Source organism: Nerophis ophidion, linkage group LG12 (assembly GCF_033978795.1).
Source record: "Nerophis ophidion isolate RoL-2023_Sa linkage group LG12, RoL_Noph_v1.0, whole genome shotgun sequence".
Taxonomy (NCBI): Eukaryota; Metazoa; Chordata; class Actinopteri; order Syngnathiformes; family Syngnathidae; genus Nerophis; species Nerophis ophidion.
This window is the reverse complement of record NC_084622.1, coordinates 23,608,821-23,625,576: the sequence shown is the minus strand read 5'-3', so window position 1 is coordinate 23,625,576 and position 16,756 is coordinate 23,608,821. Positions and strand designations below refer to the sequence as shown.

The following is a 16,756-nucleotide window of genomic DNA, read 5'->3' as shown; positions in this document are numbered from 1 at the left end:
GACCAGCCTCCTGCTCTTGAACCATACATCTGACTCTGGACGGCGCAGATTACAGAAGAGTTGCAGGAATGGCCAGGTGGACTTTGTGGCGCCAACCCTCTGTGCTCTCCGCGACCTTTTGGGATGAGCTGATGGCAGCAGGTGTACGCAAGAGCAGCAGCAGCGTGCCGATGGTCAGACAGGCCTTCACAGAGAGCAGCAGCATCGTCAAACCCTTCGCAGAGATTCCTGGGCTGTGGAAGAATGGCGTGGCCAACCTGTACAATTTTTGGAAGCTGGATGGCTTCAAAAACCTTCATCGGATCATGGTGCAGAATTTTAACACTTTTGGACCCATTTACAGGTATGACGATGTACTTTTAGTTATACTCTTGAGAAAATCGAATCAGGACTTCAACGTAGGTCGTTGTTTTTTGAACAGGTGGATGTGTGGTCGAGAATGTGGTCAGTTCTTCCACACCTTCACAAACACCGGCAGTTATTCAACAATACACCAAAGCCAAACAGGACATATGCGTTCTTCAGTTTGGATTTATATATACTTTTTGCTTAAATGTGTCAAATTCAGCCCAATGACTAACATATAAAATGTTTTTTTTTTCTTTTTAAGCATTAAAATGTCTTTTGAATGAACAAATGTCACAGTTTTCAATTACGATAATTCCTCGTTTAATGCTGTCAATGGGTTCCGGACATGACTGCGATAAATGGATGTTTGCGCAGTAGGAATCATTAATTGTAAATTGAATATTTTCATAGCTAGAGCATATACATCTTTTTATTACCTTATAAATACATTTTTCAACATGATGGAAGCCCTCTAGAGCAGGGTTCGGGAACCTTTTTGGCTGAGAGATCCATACAAGCCAAATATTTTAAAAAATTTTCACGTGAGAGTCTTATAATATTTTTTTTAAGACTGAATAAATCTAAATACGTCCATTTTTAAGTAAGACCAACATTTTTAGAGTATAATAAGTGTCTTATTCTTTTTAATAATATTGTTATTATGAAGCTAACCAACAATAAATACAATAATTCTTACCATTAATGCGACTTGAACAGGTGCGGTAGAAACCAGATGGACGGATTAAAATGCATGAGAAAGTTTTATATTTTGAACGTTATTTTTGACACTGTGATTACCATAATAACTAAGATTTATCTGAGAGCCAGGTGCAGTCATCAAAAGAACCACATCTGGCTCTAGAGCCATAGGTTCCCTACACCTGCTCTAGAGTCTAGACATGAAATAACAGTCACATTTACACTCTTTAATCCAATATGGCTACCATGAATTGATTAACGTATACCCCGACTTAAACAAGTTGAAAAACTTATTTGGGTGTTACCATTTAGTGGTCAATTGTACGGAATATGTACTGAACTGTGCAATCTACTAATAAAAATATCAATCAATGGCAATGCTGTCTGAAGCTGAGTCAATAAGTGGCCACAATACTGAACATGATGACCTGGTTTGGTTCCATCTAGTTGTCAATATAAATAAAAACAGAATACAATGATTTGTAAATCCTTTTCAACCTCTACCTAATTGAATAGACTGCAAAGACAAGATACCCCACGTTCGAACAGGTAAACGTTATTTTTTGCAAATATTAGCTAATTTGGAATTTGATGCCTGCGATGAGGTGGCGACTTGTCCAGGGTGTACCCTGCCTTCCACCCGAATGCAGCTGAGATAGTCTCCAGCGACCCCCCCGTGACCCCAAAAGGGACAAGCGGTAGAAAAAATGGATGGATGGATGTAATTTGATGCCTGCCCTGCAACATGTTTCAAAAAAGCTGGCACACGTGGCAAAAAACACTGAGAAAGTTGAGGAATGCTCATCAAACACTTATTTGGAACATCCCACAAGTGAACAGGCTAATTGAGAACAGGTGGCCGGGTCCCATGATTGGGTAAAAAAACAGCTTCCATGTAATGCTCAGTCATTCGCAAACAAGGGTCACCACTTTGTCAACAAATGCTTGAGCTAATTGTTTAAGAACAACATTTCTCAACGACCTATAGCAAGGAATTTAGATATTTCCCCACCTACAGTCTATAAAATCATCAAAAGGTTTAGAGAATCTGGAGAAATCCCTGCACGTAAGCAACAAGGCTGAAAACCAACATTTAATGCATGAAATCTTCGATCACTCAGGCGGTACTGCATCAAAAACTGACAGGAACATTTAAGAAAACCACCGTCAGTAGCTACAGTTCGTTGCTACATCTGTAAGTGCAAGTTAAAACTTGTGAGTTCAAATCCCGGCCGAGTCATACCAGAGACTATAAAAATGGGACCCATTACCTCCCTGCTTGGAACTCAGCATTAAGGGTTGGATTTGGGGGTTAAATCCCCATAAATGATTCCCGGGCGCGGCACCGCTGCTCTCCACTGCTCCCCTCACCTCCCAGGGGGTGATCAAGGGTGATGGGTCAAATGCAGAGAATAATTTCGCCACATCTAGTATGTGTGTGACAATCATTGGTACTTTAACTTTTAACTTTACTGTGCAAAGCGAAAGCCATTTATCAACAACACCCAGAAACGCCGTCGGCTTTGCTGGGCCCGAGCTCATCTAAGATGGACTGATGCAAAGTGGAAAAGTGTTCAGTGGTCTGACGAGTCCACATATCAAATTGTTTTTGGAAACTGTGGACGTTGTGTCCTCCGGCCCAAAGAGGGAAAGAACCATCCGGATTGTTATAGCCGCAAAGTTAAAAAGCTAGCAGCTGTGGATTTATACCCTTTGAAAAATGAGGGACTAATATGTACTGTTTGGCTTTGAGTATACCGGTAATAAAAATTGAACATCCCCACAGAATTAAACAAATACATCAGACAGAAAGATATAAACCTGAAGGAACTCTCCTGAAGGAATCAATAAAGTACTATCTATCTATCTATCTATAAACATGTTGCTGATGTGTAACTCTAATTCTCACTCACAATGTGTCTGTCAGAGAAAAAATCGGATACTATGAAAGTGTAAACATCATCAACCCGGACGATGCTGCCATCCTCTTCAAAGCAGAGGGATATTATCCAAAAAGGCTGAAAGTTGAAGCATGGACCTCATACAGAGACTACAGGAATCGCAAATATGGAGTTCTACTGAAGTGGGTATCATTATCTTCCAGATACGTGTCTTCAGATTTACCAGCGCTTTGGACACTTGCAGGGATGGGGAGGAATGGAGGTCCAATCGGGTCATCCTCAACAAGGAGGTGATCTCGCCCAAGATGCTGGCAAACTTTGTTCCCTTGCTGGACGAAGTGGGCCAAGACTTTGTGGCCAGGGTCCACAAGAAGATAGAGCGAAACGGACAGAGCAAGTGGACCACTGATCTCTCTCAAGAACTCTTCAAATATGCACTGGAATGTGAGGATACTTTGTTACTGGTCACAACATAGCTCAGTTATTCATTCAACAATGGGTTCATTGTATCGGATCTCCTTATTTTGAAGGTGACTACACTTGACTCTATTTGACTATTTTCTTCATCCTTTAGCTGTGAGCTCAGTTCTGTACGGCGAGCGTCTGGGCTTGATGCTGGACTACATCGATCCAGAATCTCAGCACTTCATTGACTGCATCACTCTCATGTTCAAGACTACCTCGCCCATGCTGTACATCCCGCCTGCTCTGCTCCGGCGCATTGGAGCCAAAGTGTGGCGCGACCACGTGGAGGCTTGGGATGGAATCTTTAATCAAGGTATGACACTCTCTTAATAACTCTAGATCAGGGGTGTCCAAACTTATTCCAGGGAGGGCCGCATACATAAAAACTGAAGGATGTGTGGGCCACTTTGATATATTTTGTATATGTAAGGTACAAAAACAAATACAGTGTAGGTCACTGGTGTCAAACTCAAGGCCTGGCGGCCAGATCTGGCCCGCGACATCATTTTATCTGGCCTGTAAACACCTGGGAATGATATGTGTTAATAAAGTACTTATAATTTTCTCACTAAACGTAATTAATTTATTTCATTTTGACAGAAATGCTATATGTACTGCTTGAAATTGCATACCTTTTTAAACTTTAATAGTATCCAATATTGCAACAAATATATTATCAAACTTTCCAAACATGTTTTTGTCTAAATAAAAATACTTAACTTCACTGCAAAATACCGATCAAAATAATAAAAATTACAATACATTTTGAGTTGTTCTTTACAGCATATTACTGTAAATTGAAAAAAAAAACTACTACTGTTTTTTGCGTTAAAATTCTGTTGACTGAGCTGCCAGTTTTTGACTGTAAAGTTTATGCTGTTGTTTTTAACGATGTATTACTGTAAAAGGAAGGACGGTACATTTGTTTTTACGGTAGAAAAACTGGCAGCGAAGTTACCAAAGTAAAACAAAAAACGTGTACTGTTTTTCCATTAACAATATAATGTTATGAAAAAAACTATGTAAATTTAACACAAAAATTTTAGTAACTAGGCTGCTAGATTTTTCCGTAAAAACCCTCCCAAAAAGCCGTGGTAGTTTTTCCACATACTGTAAAAATTTGTAAAAAATTAAAAAAAACACTATTTTACAGTAACATTTTGTAAATGTTACGTTTTTACTGTAAAATCGCCAGTCTACTTAAAATCATTTATATAATTAATTATGAAATCCAGAGTTAAATTCATACAATATTTGCTGTTAAGAAGCAGCCATAACTGCGATGTGGCCCTCTATGAAAACGAGTTTGACATCCCTGATGAAGGTCAATCAATATATGCTAAACTATGTGAACAAAACCTCCACATCTACAGGTATATCTATTTTTTATCTTACAGGTAACGAAGAAAATGTGTGTAATATCCAATCTAAACTTCTCGATATATTTAATTTCTTTGTATTATTCTTTACTAATTGTAGCGCAAACTAAAAACTATTTTGAGAGCTAAGCTATCATTTCTTGCAAGAAATGTGTACACAGGTTCACTAAGACAGGATGCACCCAAACCAGGTCATTGCCCATTTTGGTAGTCGGGTCCTGTTTTATTGAGGGGAATTGGGGGGATTTTTTTTGTGTGTGTGTGTCAACATGTTCCAATCCCGGACATATTTATTTTGTCTGCAAGCATGTGTTTTAAGCCAATACAAATGAGTCACAGGCCTTAAATGGACCCTCTTAACCCAGTGGGCATTAACTTTCAAACGTATTTTACACAGAAGGTCTATAACCCGCCCTTTTACGCCTTCTAGGACGTAATGATATACATAATTATAATGAAATACAGTACAGGCCAGAAGTTTGGACACACATTTTCCTTCTTCAATGCGTTTTCTTTATTTTCACGACATTGTAGATTGTAACTGAAGGCATCAAAACTTTGAATGAACACGTGGAGTTATGTGCAAAAAAAGGTGAAATAACTGAAAACTTGTTTAATATTCTAGTTTCTTCAAAATAGCTACCCTTTGCTCTGATTACTGTTTTGCACATTCTTGGTATTCTCTCGATGAGCTTCAAGCACACCTGTGAAGTGAAAACCATTTCAGGTGGTGACTACTTCTTGAAGCTTATCGAGAGAATGCCAAGAGTGTGCAAAGCAGTAATCAGAGCAAAGGGTGGCTATTTTGAAGAAACTAGAATATAAAACATTTTTTTAGCTATTTCCTTCTTTTTTTGTTAAGTACATAACTCCAGATGTGTTCATTCATTGTTTTGATGCTTTCAGTGATAATCTACAATGTAAATAGTCATGAAAATAAAGACAACGCATTGAATGAGAAGATGTCTCCAAACTTTTGGCCTGTACTGTATACACTACAGGTACACGAGCATAAGCTTGTGTGCTATAAGCTAGTGTTAGCTGTCATTGAATGGATATTATATCATAACAACATGTCAGCAAATTATTTGTTGCTATTGTTGGATCTATTTTGGTATGTGTGCACACACTTCCTGCGCATTCTTGTGGGCGAGACAGGTTTAGTGACCGGGGTAAACACTAAAACCTTTTGGTGTTTACCAGTAAAATGTTTTTTTTTTTACCATAAATAGAAATTGTGAAAAATACTTTTGTATATAGACAATTGTAAAAGAAATGTGTTCAGTCAAACCAATGGTGATTTTGTTAAAGGTTTTGCTTTGACAAATGTAACTGTGAGCAAGTTGCAAACAGCCCCTTTAACTGGCCCCCAGGCAATACTTCAGACACCCCTGCTCTAGAGATCAAAATAGATATCAATATGATTTACCAAGTCCAATGCAATAACAGAACTCGTTAGCGGCAGCTTTGAAAATGTTGCCAGCAGCTTAAATAAAATAAAGAAAAATGTGCTAACCTTCCTTCAATTATGTATACAGGTAAAGTGCAATGATTTTTGATCCATTGTGAGAGTAGAAAGATGCAAAATATGCTTTCATGTGGGAGGGGAGCATCCATCCATCTATTTTCTATAATGATATATTTTCTAAGAGGGGTTGGTGGGGGGCTCACTTTACTACTAGTCACATATTTACAATTTTAATAATAATTTTCAGTGATGGGCAGTGCCAGTAACAATCTACATGTAGCTAAGCTACGTAGCTTAACTAAATTTTCCAGTAGCTTGGCAGTAGCTTAGCTCCTTTAACAAGTAGCTTTTTCTGTAGCTTAGCTACTTTTAAAACCATGTAGCGAGGTAGCTTACATCTAAGCTACAAAGAGAGAAAATGGACTGCGAATCCAGGCCCCCCCAAAAATGGAGAAAATACAATGACCTGGATGAATGACAACATCCATACATACTGGGAAAAGCCATGATTGTTTGATTGGTGTTCTTTTGATGAGTCACAATTGGCTAAGGTTAGAGCGAAACATTACGGACAAGCCAATCAGCGGCAAGATAAGGGCAGGTCCTCGAAACTAGTAAGCAAAATCATAACTGTCACGCACTCATGTCACATGACGACGAAGTAGTCGCAGACAAGCTGACTCAAAAATAAATATAAGAACATACTTGAAAATGACAGAGGAATTTGCTCCCGCAGATTCGATTATTCTTTTAGTGATGAAGATGAAGTGCAGGAAACCCACTATAATGCGTGTCCTTGGCAATATTTAGACAAATGTATGCGTTTAGAGAAAACAATACTCAGAATGAAGAAGCATACGTAGCACTTGGTTTCACTGGAACCATGGCGGAAGATGAGGAAAAAACGGTGTGTTGTTTCCTTTAATGCTAAAAAGGTTATATTGTTATGCAAAGGTAAACTAGTTTCTTCTTCCTAGGGAGGGGGGTTGCGTTCATGAAATGTTTTACTGCACATAAACCTTACCAACTGTTCCCAAACAACACACAAGTCATTGTTGTTTGGTCAAGATACAGATAAGATGCTGTTTTCTTTTTACTGGAGCTAGAGAAAATTATTAACATTATAGGGGTGGGCCAAAGAAAAGGCAAACTAAAATAGTTAAAATACAGTGGTAGTTGTAGGGTGACAGATAGTTAATAGTAATGGACCATTATTGGGTCCGTTTGTACACTCTCAGTTACATTAACATTGATATTATACCAGTGACGTGCGGTGAACTAAACACCAGGTGAGGTATACATTCTTTTTTTTCTTCTTTTTTTTAAAACTTAAATTCATATGTGCAGCTCTAGTCATTGTTGATTTAGGTTGCACATTAGAGTTAAAGGAAAAAAGGGGGTTATTCGCTTTCATAAAAACGTTATCATAATGATATTATGATATGATAAATGGTTCCAAAAAGTATTTAATAAAGTTGTTATTAAATACGTATTGTGAATAAGTAAATAAGTATTGTGAGTGTATCTTAACTTTCTGTATTTGTATCTAAAGCAGCAATAGCTATCCTCCATGAAAACATACTTTGTATGACCACATTCATTTTGTCTTAAAGTCCAGTTTAGAGAAGTATTTCATCTTGGATACAGTATATAATTGTCCCTTTTGGCACACACATTCATTTAATTAAATTTGATTCCCAAAAATTAAACAATATTTTTGCAACTGACAAAAAACACCCACAAACGCTGGCTCACTCTAATAAAAATGCCATGTTTGTTATGAATACAGTTAAAAAAAGAAAAAAAAAAAAAAAAAGGCTGGCTGTTGCTGGAGAGACCTAGCTGTGTTTGCTAGCTTGAGCGCCTCCACTTCTCCCAGTGTGGTGAGTCAGAGTACTGCTGAGGCGTTGAACTGCAAGTTGACAATATATCGCCCCCTACCTTGAGACAGAGGTACTTGCTGCCTCAAAACCTGCCTTTTTCACATGGCAACAAGCATGCGTCCCCTCGCACGCACACGCCCAATACACACTGTGTGTAGCAGTGGAGGCACCGCCTGTGTCTGCCTCACTACTCGCATGCTGCGTTGTTTTGATCAGGAAACAGGGAATTTCCGCGATTTTGATCATGAAAATACAGGAACCATACCAAAATCACATAGAAAGCATAAACTAAAAGATAAATATTAAAACTTATTTTATTTTATTACTTTGTGTTGGGGGCAGTACGGTGATAGAGTGGTTAGTGCGTCCTTCTCACAATACGAAGGTCCCGAGTAGTCCTGGATTTAATCTCGGGCTCGGGATCTTTCTGTATGGAGTTTGCATGTTCTCCCCGTGACTGCGTGGGTTCCCTCCGGGTACTCCGGCTTCCTCCCACCTCCAAAGAAATGCACCTGGGGATAGGTTGATTGGCAACACTAAATTGGCCCTAGTGTGTGAATGTGAGTATGAATGTTGTCCGTCTATCTGTGTTGGCCCTGCGATGAGGTGGCGACTTGTCCAGGGTCTACGCCGCTTTCCGCCTGATTGTAGCTGAGATAGGCACCAGCGCCCCCCACGACCCCAAAGGGTCTGCCTCACTTGCCTCCCCTGACAGCACGTCACTGTATTATACATAGATATATAAATGTTGTTAAATGTAGTATGCTACTTTTGCTGTGTAGCTTGTAATGTAGTTTGCTACAATTCTCCGGGGATAGCTTCCCCTGTAGCTCAGCTACATATAATGGAGAGTAACTTGTAGCTTAGTTTACTACATTTTCCAAGTAGCTTGCCCATCATTGATCATGTTTACCGCCACAAAGCCAGAAATTGTCATAATTGAGCTTGCAGAGACAGAAGGCGGCATGCAGGTCATAAATTCTATACTTCCACAGCATAAAAAGGGTATTACAAGGAATGTAGCAGCAGCAGAGTATCTCATGCACACTGACAAAAGGCAAAAGGGCAACACTATACAATAATCCAGCCTTGGCAAAGATAAACAGGTGAACTAAATAGACTTTTATCATGAATTGATTAACGTGGACCTCAACTTAAAAAAGCACTGAACTGTGCAATCAACTAATAAAAGTTTTAATCAATCAATCAAAACTTGATTAACCAATAGAAAGCAGGTGCGAAGGCAGGAAACTGAAGGTTCAGCAAAACAAGTTCGACAGGAAATTACTACAAACACAAGAGCACCAAGACAGGAAATGATACCAAACAAAGGAAAATGAAGAACAAAATCCTAATTGTGTTTGTGTGGAATGATCTCCAACCCGACATGGCCAAGTTAGCTTGTTGAATCAAAAGGAGCCTTGACAATTCTCCGCAGGAGTGCAAACTTTTTCTGGACGTTTTCATATGAAAGGTCTTAAAGAAAAGTCTAATTTATTTTTTATTTATTTTTTTATTATTTTTTTTTTGTTTCATTTAATTTTTTTTGTCCTGTCCAGCTTCTCAGGCAAATCATATAGTTGATGTAAATGCCCATATCGGCTGTTCAGATTTACTTTACAAAAGAGAAGTGTAAGATACTTCTCTTGTTGTCTTATTTGAATGTGACTTTATCAAATGTATTTATATTATCATTTGGTGCAGCCCAGCCGGAGCAGGAGGGGATAGAAAGAGAAAAAAAGGAAGACAGAGGGGGAAATTGTGGGGATGAGAGGGGGATTAGACAGAGAGACAAAAACAACAACAGCAAATACAACAATAACAACAACAACAATAGAACAACACCAGCACATACATAATATGTACAAATATGATCGTAAAAGTGATAGCAAATAAGCAGTTAGTGAAATAAATAATATAGTAATGACAATGAGCATTTTTACACTAAAACTGGAGCAATACAAATACCAATAGAAAAAGCGCTATTGATCATGAACAAAACCAATAGATTACCTCTATTATCAACAATAACGCTGTTCAAATGCAACGATACGTATACATAATGATAGCTAGAAAGATAATTAAAAAAAATAAATAAATAAAAAAAATAAAAGAAAAAAGAAAAAAAAGGAAAAAAGAAGAAGGAATACCGAAAGATGAAAGGGAAGAGAGAGAGGCAACCTATATTAATCTTGTAGATTGTTGGTTTAAGCCCTGTCAATATGCCTTGTGTTACCCAGTTTACCCTAGGGCAACAGCATTGATATATGTTTGATGAAACATGATTATGTGCATGAGTGTATGTATGTATATGTACTTATATGAACAGAATGTGTATATGAATGTTTGTACAGTAAATGTATATGTACAGTATATGTATGTTTGTTTGTACAGTGAATGTATATGTACAGTATATGTATGTTCGTACCATGAATGTGCGCGTGGATGGACGGACTTGGAGTATGTAGATATGTTATGTATTTGTGTATGTATGTGGGAGCGTAGGTACCAATGTATGGACGTTTGTATGTATGAGTAACGGTGTGTGTTGTGTTAGTATATGTGTGTTTGTATGTACAATATATTTGACCCCTAGTGTGCGTGGGAGCCAGAGTGCGGACCCAGCCGCCCAGAGAGCCCAACCCAAAAAGCAGGTGTGGCGCCCAGGGAACCAGGGATCACCCGCCCCACGCAGCCAGGCCGGCCAGCGGCGGGAACCCCAGAGCCCGGCCCACCGCGCCGCCCGGAAGAGCCGGCAGCAGCCCGCAGACAGACACGCCCGGCGGAGGACAGGGCACAAGAGAAGCAGCGGACGGCCAGACCCCAAGCCAGTGAGAGAGAACCCCCCACACGGGCAGAAAGACGGGACGCCCCGCCCGGGGGAACCCAGAGACTCCCCGCAGCCGGACGGGAAGACCGCCCCCGCCCCACCAGCACCCGGGCCCCCCCGACCCCACCCCCACCCCCGGGGAGCATGGTGCGGCCCACACCAGGCCACCCCACCCGAGCCGGCCGCCACAGGACCACCCAGCGCAGGGCCGCGGGGACCACCCACCCCACCCGCAGGGACCCCAACGATGGAGATGGAACAACCAGCAACCGCCCTGTCGAAGTCCCCCCCTGAGAGAGGGGAGAAAAGGAAAAAAAAATTTTTTTAAAAAACAAAACAAAGCAAAAAAACCCAAAATAAATACATTAAATTATATATATATATATATATATATATATATATATATATATAGAAAAAGTCTAATTTAGAAATAGGTTGCCTGCGCAAAAAGCGAAAGTTGTCATGAGATAAAATTACTAAACATAAGGCTAAAGTTCAAACGGTTCTGAACGGTTTAGGTCCTTTCCACAGACTACATTGCTTCTAAAAAGAGCCTTAACACTCATCTTTTTAGAATGCCTTCTGCAAATTATTATTATATATTTTTAGATGTTTTATGTGTTTTGAACTATTCTATTCTTTTAAACTCTGTAGCGCTTTGAGGTTGACAAAGGTAACATATGAAATGTATTATTATTATTATTATTATACTTTTTCCAATTTTCTTGTAATCAAACAATATTATGTGAACACTAAATTATTAGTACCGTTTTAGTAGTGGTTATCCTTAAATTAGATAAGAAAACATTAAATAGAAAAATGAATGTGTAAGTAGCATTTAAGAACAAAATAGTGGTAAATATTTGTATAAAACATCATTATTTTTAATTTATTTTTGTTGTTGTTATTAGCAGATACAAACCCCGTTTACATATAAATTGGGAAATTGTGTTAGATGTAAATACAAACGGAATACAATGATTTGCAAATCATTTTCAACCCATATTTAGTTGAATATGCTACAAAGACAACATATTTGATGTTCAAACTGATAAACATTTATTTTTTGCAAATAATGTTTAACTTTGGAATTTGATGCCAGCAACACAGGACAAAGAAGTTGGGAATGGTGGCAATAAATACTGATAAAGTTGAGGAATGCTCATCAAACACTTATTTGGAACATCCTATAGGTGTGCAGGCTAATTGGGAACAGGTGGGTGCCATGATTCGGTATAAAAGCAGCTTCCATGAAATGCTAAGTATTTCACAAACAAGGATGGGGCGAGGGTCACCACTTTGTAAGCAAATCGTCGAACAGTTTTAGAACAACATTTCTCATCGAGCTATTGTAACGAATTTTGGGATTTTACCATCTACGGTCCGGAATATCATCAAAAGGTTACAGGTTTTGGAGCAACATATGTTGTCATCCAAGCAACGTTATCATGGACGCCCCTGTTTATTTCAGCAAGACAATGCCAAGCCACGCGTTACAACAGCGTTGCTTCGTAGTAAAAGAGTCCAGGTACTTTCCTGGCCCGCCTGCAGTCCAGACCTGTCTCCCATCGAAAATGTGTGGCGCATTATGAAGCGTAAAATAGGACAGCGGAGACCCCGGACTGTTGAACGACTGAAGCTCTACATAAAACAAGAACGGGAAAGAATTCCACTTTCAAAGCTTCAACAATTAGTTTCCTCAGTTCCCAAACGTTTATTGAGTGTTGTTAAAAGAAAAGGTTATGTAACCCAGTGGTGAACATGCCCTTTCCCAACTTCTTTGGCACGTGTTTCAGCCAGGAAATTCTGAATTAATTATTATTTGCAAAAAAAAATAAAGTTTATGAGTTTGAACATCAAATATCTTGTCTTTGTAGTGCATTCAACTGAATATGGGTTAAAATTAGCAAATGATTGTATTCCGTTTATTTTTACATCCAACACAATTTCCCAACTCTTATGAAAACGGGGTTTGTACATCTACAGTACTAAATTCGAGGGGCCACATTTTTAGGAAGCTACATTGGTTCCATCCCTATTATTGTTATTTTTGAGAACCACATTTGACACATTTTGTTTTCAAGGTTACAAATATCAAAAACAAATAGCCTTGTTATGGAAAATACAAGTTCCCACTGCAGTGGAAGCGGACTTTTGTGTGGTTAAAATGTCCATGTAAGGATTTTCCAATGTGTTTACACTGTTCCTCCACACAACAGGAACTCAAGTGGTTTTAGGAATTTTCCTCAAGTCTTTCCCAAGTTATGAACAGAACTCGAGGGCCAGTTTGGTGTCATTCCAGGGCCGGACTTGTTTGAATAGCCCTGACCTACTAATCTGCAAACATTTAATGTCCTTTTCCTCTTCAGCTGACCGCTGCATCCAGAACATCTACAGAAAGTTACGACAGGAGAGCGACCAAACGGCCAAATACCCAGGAGTACTGGCCAGCCTACTCATGCTGGACAAGCTGTCCATTGAAGACATCAAGGCCAGTGTCACCGAGTTAATGGCTGGGGGGGTTGACACGGTAATAAACAGTCCTAACGCTTTCCTCTCAAAAGCTAAACTTTCTTAAGTAAGCACTGGTGTTATCCGTCATTCCAGACTTCTATCACATTGCTGTGGACTTTATATGAGCTGGCCAAACATCCTAACCTCCAGGAAGAGTTGAGGGCAGAGGTGGCCTCAGCCAGGGCCCAATGTCATGGAGACATGGTCGAGATGCTGAAACAGATTCCTTTGGTCAAAGGAGCTCTGAAGGAAACACTAAGGTTAGTATTAGCTAACCGGTACAGTATGGAGGGTATTCATACAGCCCCATTCCTCGCGATTTACCGAACATGAAATGTGACGAACTGTGGAGGCGGGATGTGCACTAGATGGCAGTAGAATGTTAATATTTTATGTGTTTTGTGGCAATTTCAACTTCGACCACAGCGTGAGTTGAAGAGTGGCGCTTTCCATCGTTTTCAGCAGGCTGCATTGCAAAATGATTAAGCCCCCATCTTCCTCTCACGCGAGAACCACACAGGAAGAGGCCATATGAAATCCTTCCCAACTGACGGTACAAACATATGAGTCACGCCCCTTTGAGTTGTGTGCTTACTTCGCTACTCGGGACCAATTGCCAGCAGGGTATTCTATTTTTGTGGTCACCAAGACAAGAATGGCCACACATTGTTCTGCAGAGGATTGTAACACATTCAATTGTGTGCTGGTTGCACATTTTAAGACAGACAAAAAAAATTGGTGTGTTCTTATGGTGCCTTTGAGTTTTTCACAAAATGACAGTATTGTGCCCACTCAAATAAACATCCATTTTCTACCGCTTATTCCCTTTTTTGGCTCGCGGGGGGTGTTGGCGCCTATCTCAGCTACAATCGAGCGGAAGGCGGGGTACACCCTGGACAAGTCGCCACCTCATCGCAGGGCCAACACAGATAGACAGACAACATTCACACTCACATTCACACACTAGGGCCAATTTAGTGTTGCTAATCAACCTATCCCCAGGTGCATGATGTTTCCACCCCCATGCTTCACAGTAGGTGTGGTGTTCTTGGGATGCAACTCAGTATTCTTCTTCCTCCAAACACAACAAGTTGAGTTTATACCCAAATGGATACATGGATGATACAGCAGAGGATTGGGAGAATGTCATGTGGTCAGATGAAACCAAAATAGAACTTTTTGGTATAAACTCAACTCGTCGTGTTTGGAGGAAGAAGAATACTGAGTTGCATCCCAAGAACACCACACCTACTGTAAAGCATGGGGGTGGAAACATAATGCTTTGGGGCTGTTTTTCTGCTAAGGGGACAGGACGATTGATCCGTGTTAGGGAAAGAATGAATGGGGCCATGTATCGTGAGATTTTGAGCCAAAACCTCCTTCCATCAGTGAGAGCTTTGAATGGTTGACCAAATACTTATTTTCCACCATAATTTACAAATAAATTCTTTAAAATTCCTACAATGTGAATTACTGGATTTTTTTTCACACTCTGTCTCTCACAGTTGAAGTGTACCTATGATGAAAATTACAGACCTCTGTCATCATTTTAAGTGGGAGAACTTGCACAATCGGTGGCTGACTAAATACTTTTTTGCCCCACTGTATATATGTGTATATATATATATATATATATATATTGCATTGATATATATATATATATATATATATATATATATCTCCATGCAAAGATATATCTACTCTCCATATACGTATATAAGTAGATATGCAATGTCTGTGTAGAAACATAGATATAAGTAGATATGTTTCTTCTCAGATGAAAATAAAAGTATTAATACATCTACTTCCAGGTATAGGTAGTTTTACTTATAAATAAAAGTAGCTGTTTGGAAAAAGATATCTAACTAATATTACCAACTACCGTATTTGCTCTGCGGTCCATAAACCAACGCTGCGAAGCAGGCTGTCACTGATTTGTCGTTAGTGTGTTTCATATTGAGAAAATCCATCAAAGTGGTCGCAGCATCCTTTAGGTCTTTAGTATTTGACTCCCATGACTCCTTCAGGTTGCATCCAGTAGCAGTGAGCTTGCAGAGATACACAGCAGAGGACATCATCATTCAGAACTACCATGTCCCAGCGGGGGTAAATTATACACTAATATGTCAACATGCCTATGCAAGCACATTGATTTACTCATGAATATGTCTGTATAACATAATTAGACCCTGGTGCAGTTAGGTCTCTATGCAATGGGAAGGGACCCGAAGGTGTTTTGTCGCCCCGAGCAATATCAGCCCTCTCGCTGGCTCAGGACCGAGACCCACTACTTCCGCAGCCTGAGCTTTGGCTTCGGCCCGCGCCAGTGTTTAGGACGCAGGATAGCTGAGACGGAGATGCAAATCTTTCTCATCCATGTGAGATAAACATGCAAAAGTATCACCCTATTTATTTATATTGTAGATCTTATTAATGCACAATGACCTTATTTCTTTGCAGATGCTTGAGAACTTCAAAGTGGAGAAACAAAGACACGCAGAAGTGCGGAGCACCTTTGAACTCATACTCCTACCAGATAAGCCCATACTTTTAACTCTGAAGCCTCTGCACAGTAGTCCATAGTTTGTTTCAATAATAACCAATAATCTTTAAATATTTTAGTTTAGAACATGCATTTTTTAATTTATTAGCACGCGAGCAAAGGCGTTTGTTAGGTCATGGCCCTGTTTAAGTATAATCGGGAATCATCTCTATTCCATGTGTGCAATGCATTTGGCCAAATAAAATACTGCAAATGACACACAATACCTTGTCCTGTGTCGCCATTTACTTAAAGGGTTTTACGCTGCTTATTCTGATACCATCTATCCGTGAACGAGATGGGAGATAGGAAAAGATTAAAGTTTCCGCTTATCTGAAGTCGAGTCGTGGGGGCAGCAGCCTAAGCAGAGAAGCCCAGACTACCCTCTCCTCAGCTACTTTGTCCAACTCTTCCCAGGGGATCTTCAGGCATTCTGAACACATTAATTTTGCATCAACTCCTTGTAGAAAACCCAAAACCAGTGAAGTTGGCACGTTGTGTAACTTGTAAATAAAAACAGAATACAATGATTTGCTAATCCTTTTCAACGTATATTCAATTGGATGGACGGCAAAAACAAGATACTTAACTTTTGAACTGGAAAACTTTATTTTTCGCAAATATTAGCTCATTTGGAATGTAATGCCTGCAACATGTTTCAAAAATGCTGGCACAAGTGGCAAAAAAGACTGACAAAGTTAAGGAATGCTCATCAAACACTTATTTG

At 39.5% G+C, this 16,756-nt stretch overlaps 1 protein-coding gene across 1 annotated transcript; it reads left to right on the top strand.

Annotated features, from left to right (window-relative positions):
• Nucleotides 1–48: 48 nt before the first annotated feature.
• Nucleotides 49–16,244, top strand: LOC133563141 (cholesterol side-chain cleavage enzyme, mitochondrial). Its single transcript, XM_061917109.1, has 9 exons — nucleotides 49–343; nucleotides 2,975–3,130; nucleotides 3,193–3,392; nucleotides 3,523–3,726; nucleotides 13,343–13,503; nucleotides 13,581–13,747; nucleotides 15,515–15,593; nucleotides 15,674–15,865; nucleotides 15,948–16,244. The coding sequence occupies exons 1-9, from the start codon at nucleotides 69–71 to the stop codon at nucleotides 16,068–16,070; spliced, it is 1,557 nt and encodes a 518-aa protein (XP_061773093.1). The 5' UTR covers nucleotides 49–68; the 3' UTR covers nucleotides 16,071–16,244.
• The last annotated feature ends 512 nt before the right edge of the window (nucleotides 16,245–16,756 follow it).

Coding starts and splice junctions, on each gene's coding strand:
- LOC133563141 (XM_061917109.1), top strand. CDS start 69: ATGGCCAGGTGGACTTTGTGGCGCCAACCCTCTGTGCTCTCCGCGACC. Junction 3,131..3,192: donor AAATATGGAGTTCTACTGAA/GTGGGTATCATT, acceptor GGACACTTGCAG/GGATGGGGAGGAATGGAGGT. Junction 3,393..3,522: donor CTTCAAATATGCACTGGAAT/GTGAGGATACTT, acceptor TTCATCCTTTAG/CTGTGAGCTCAGTTCTGTAC.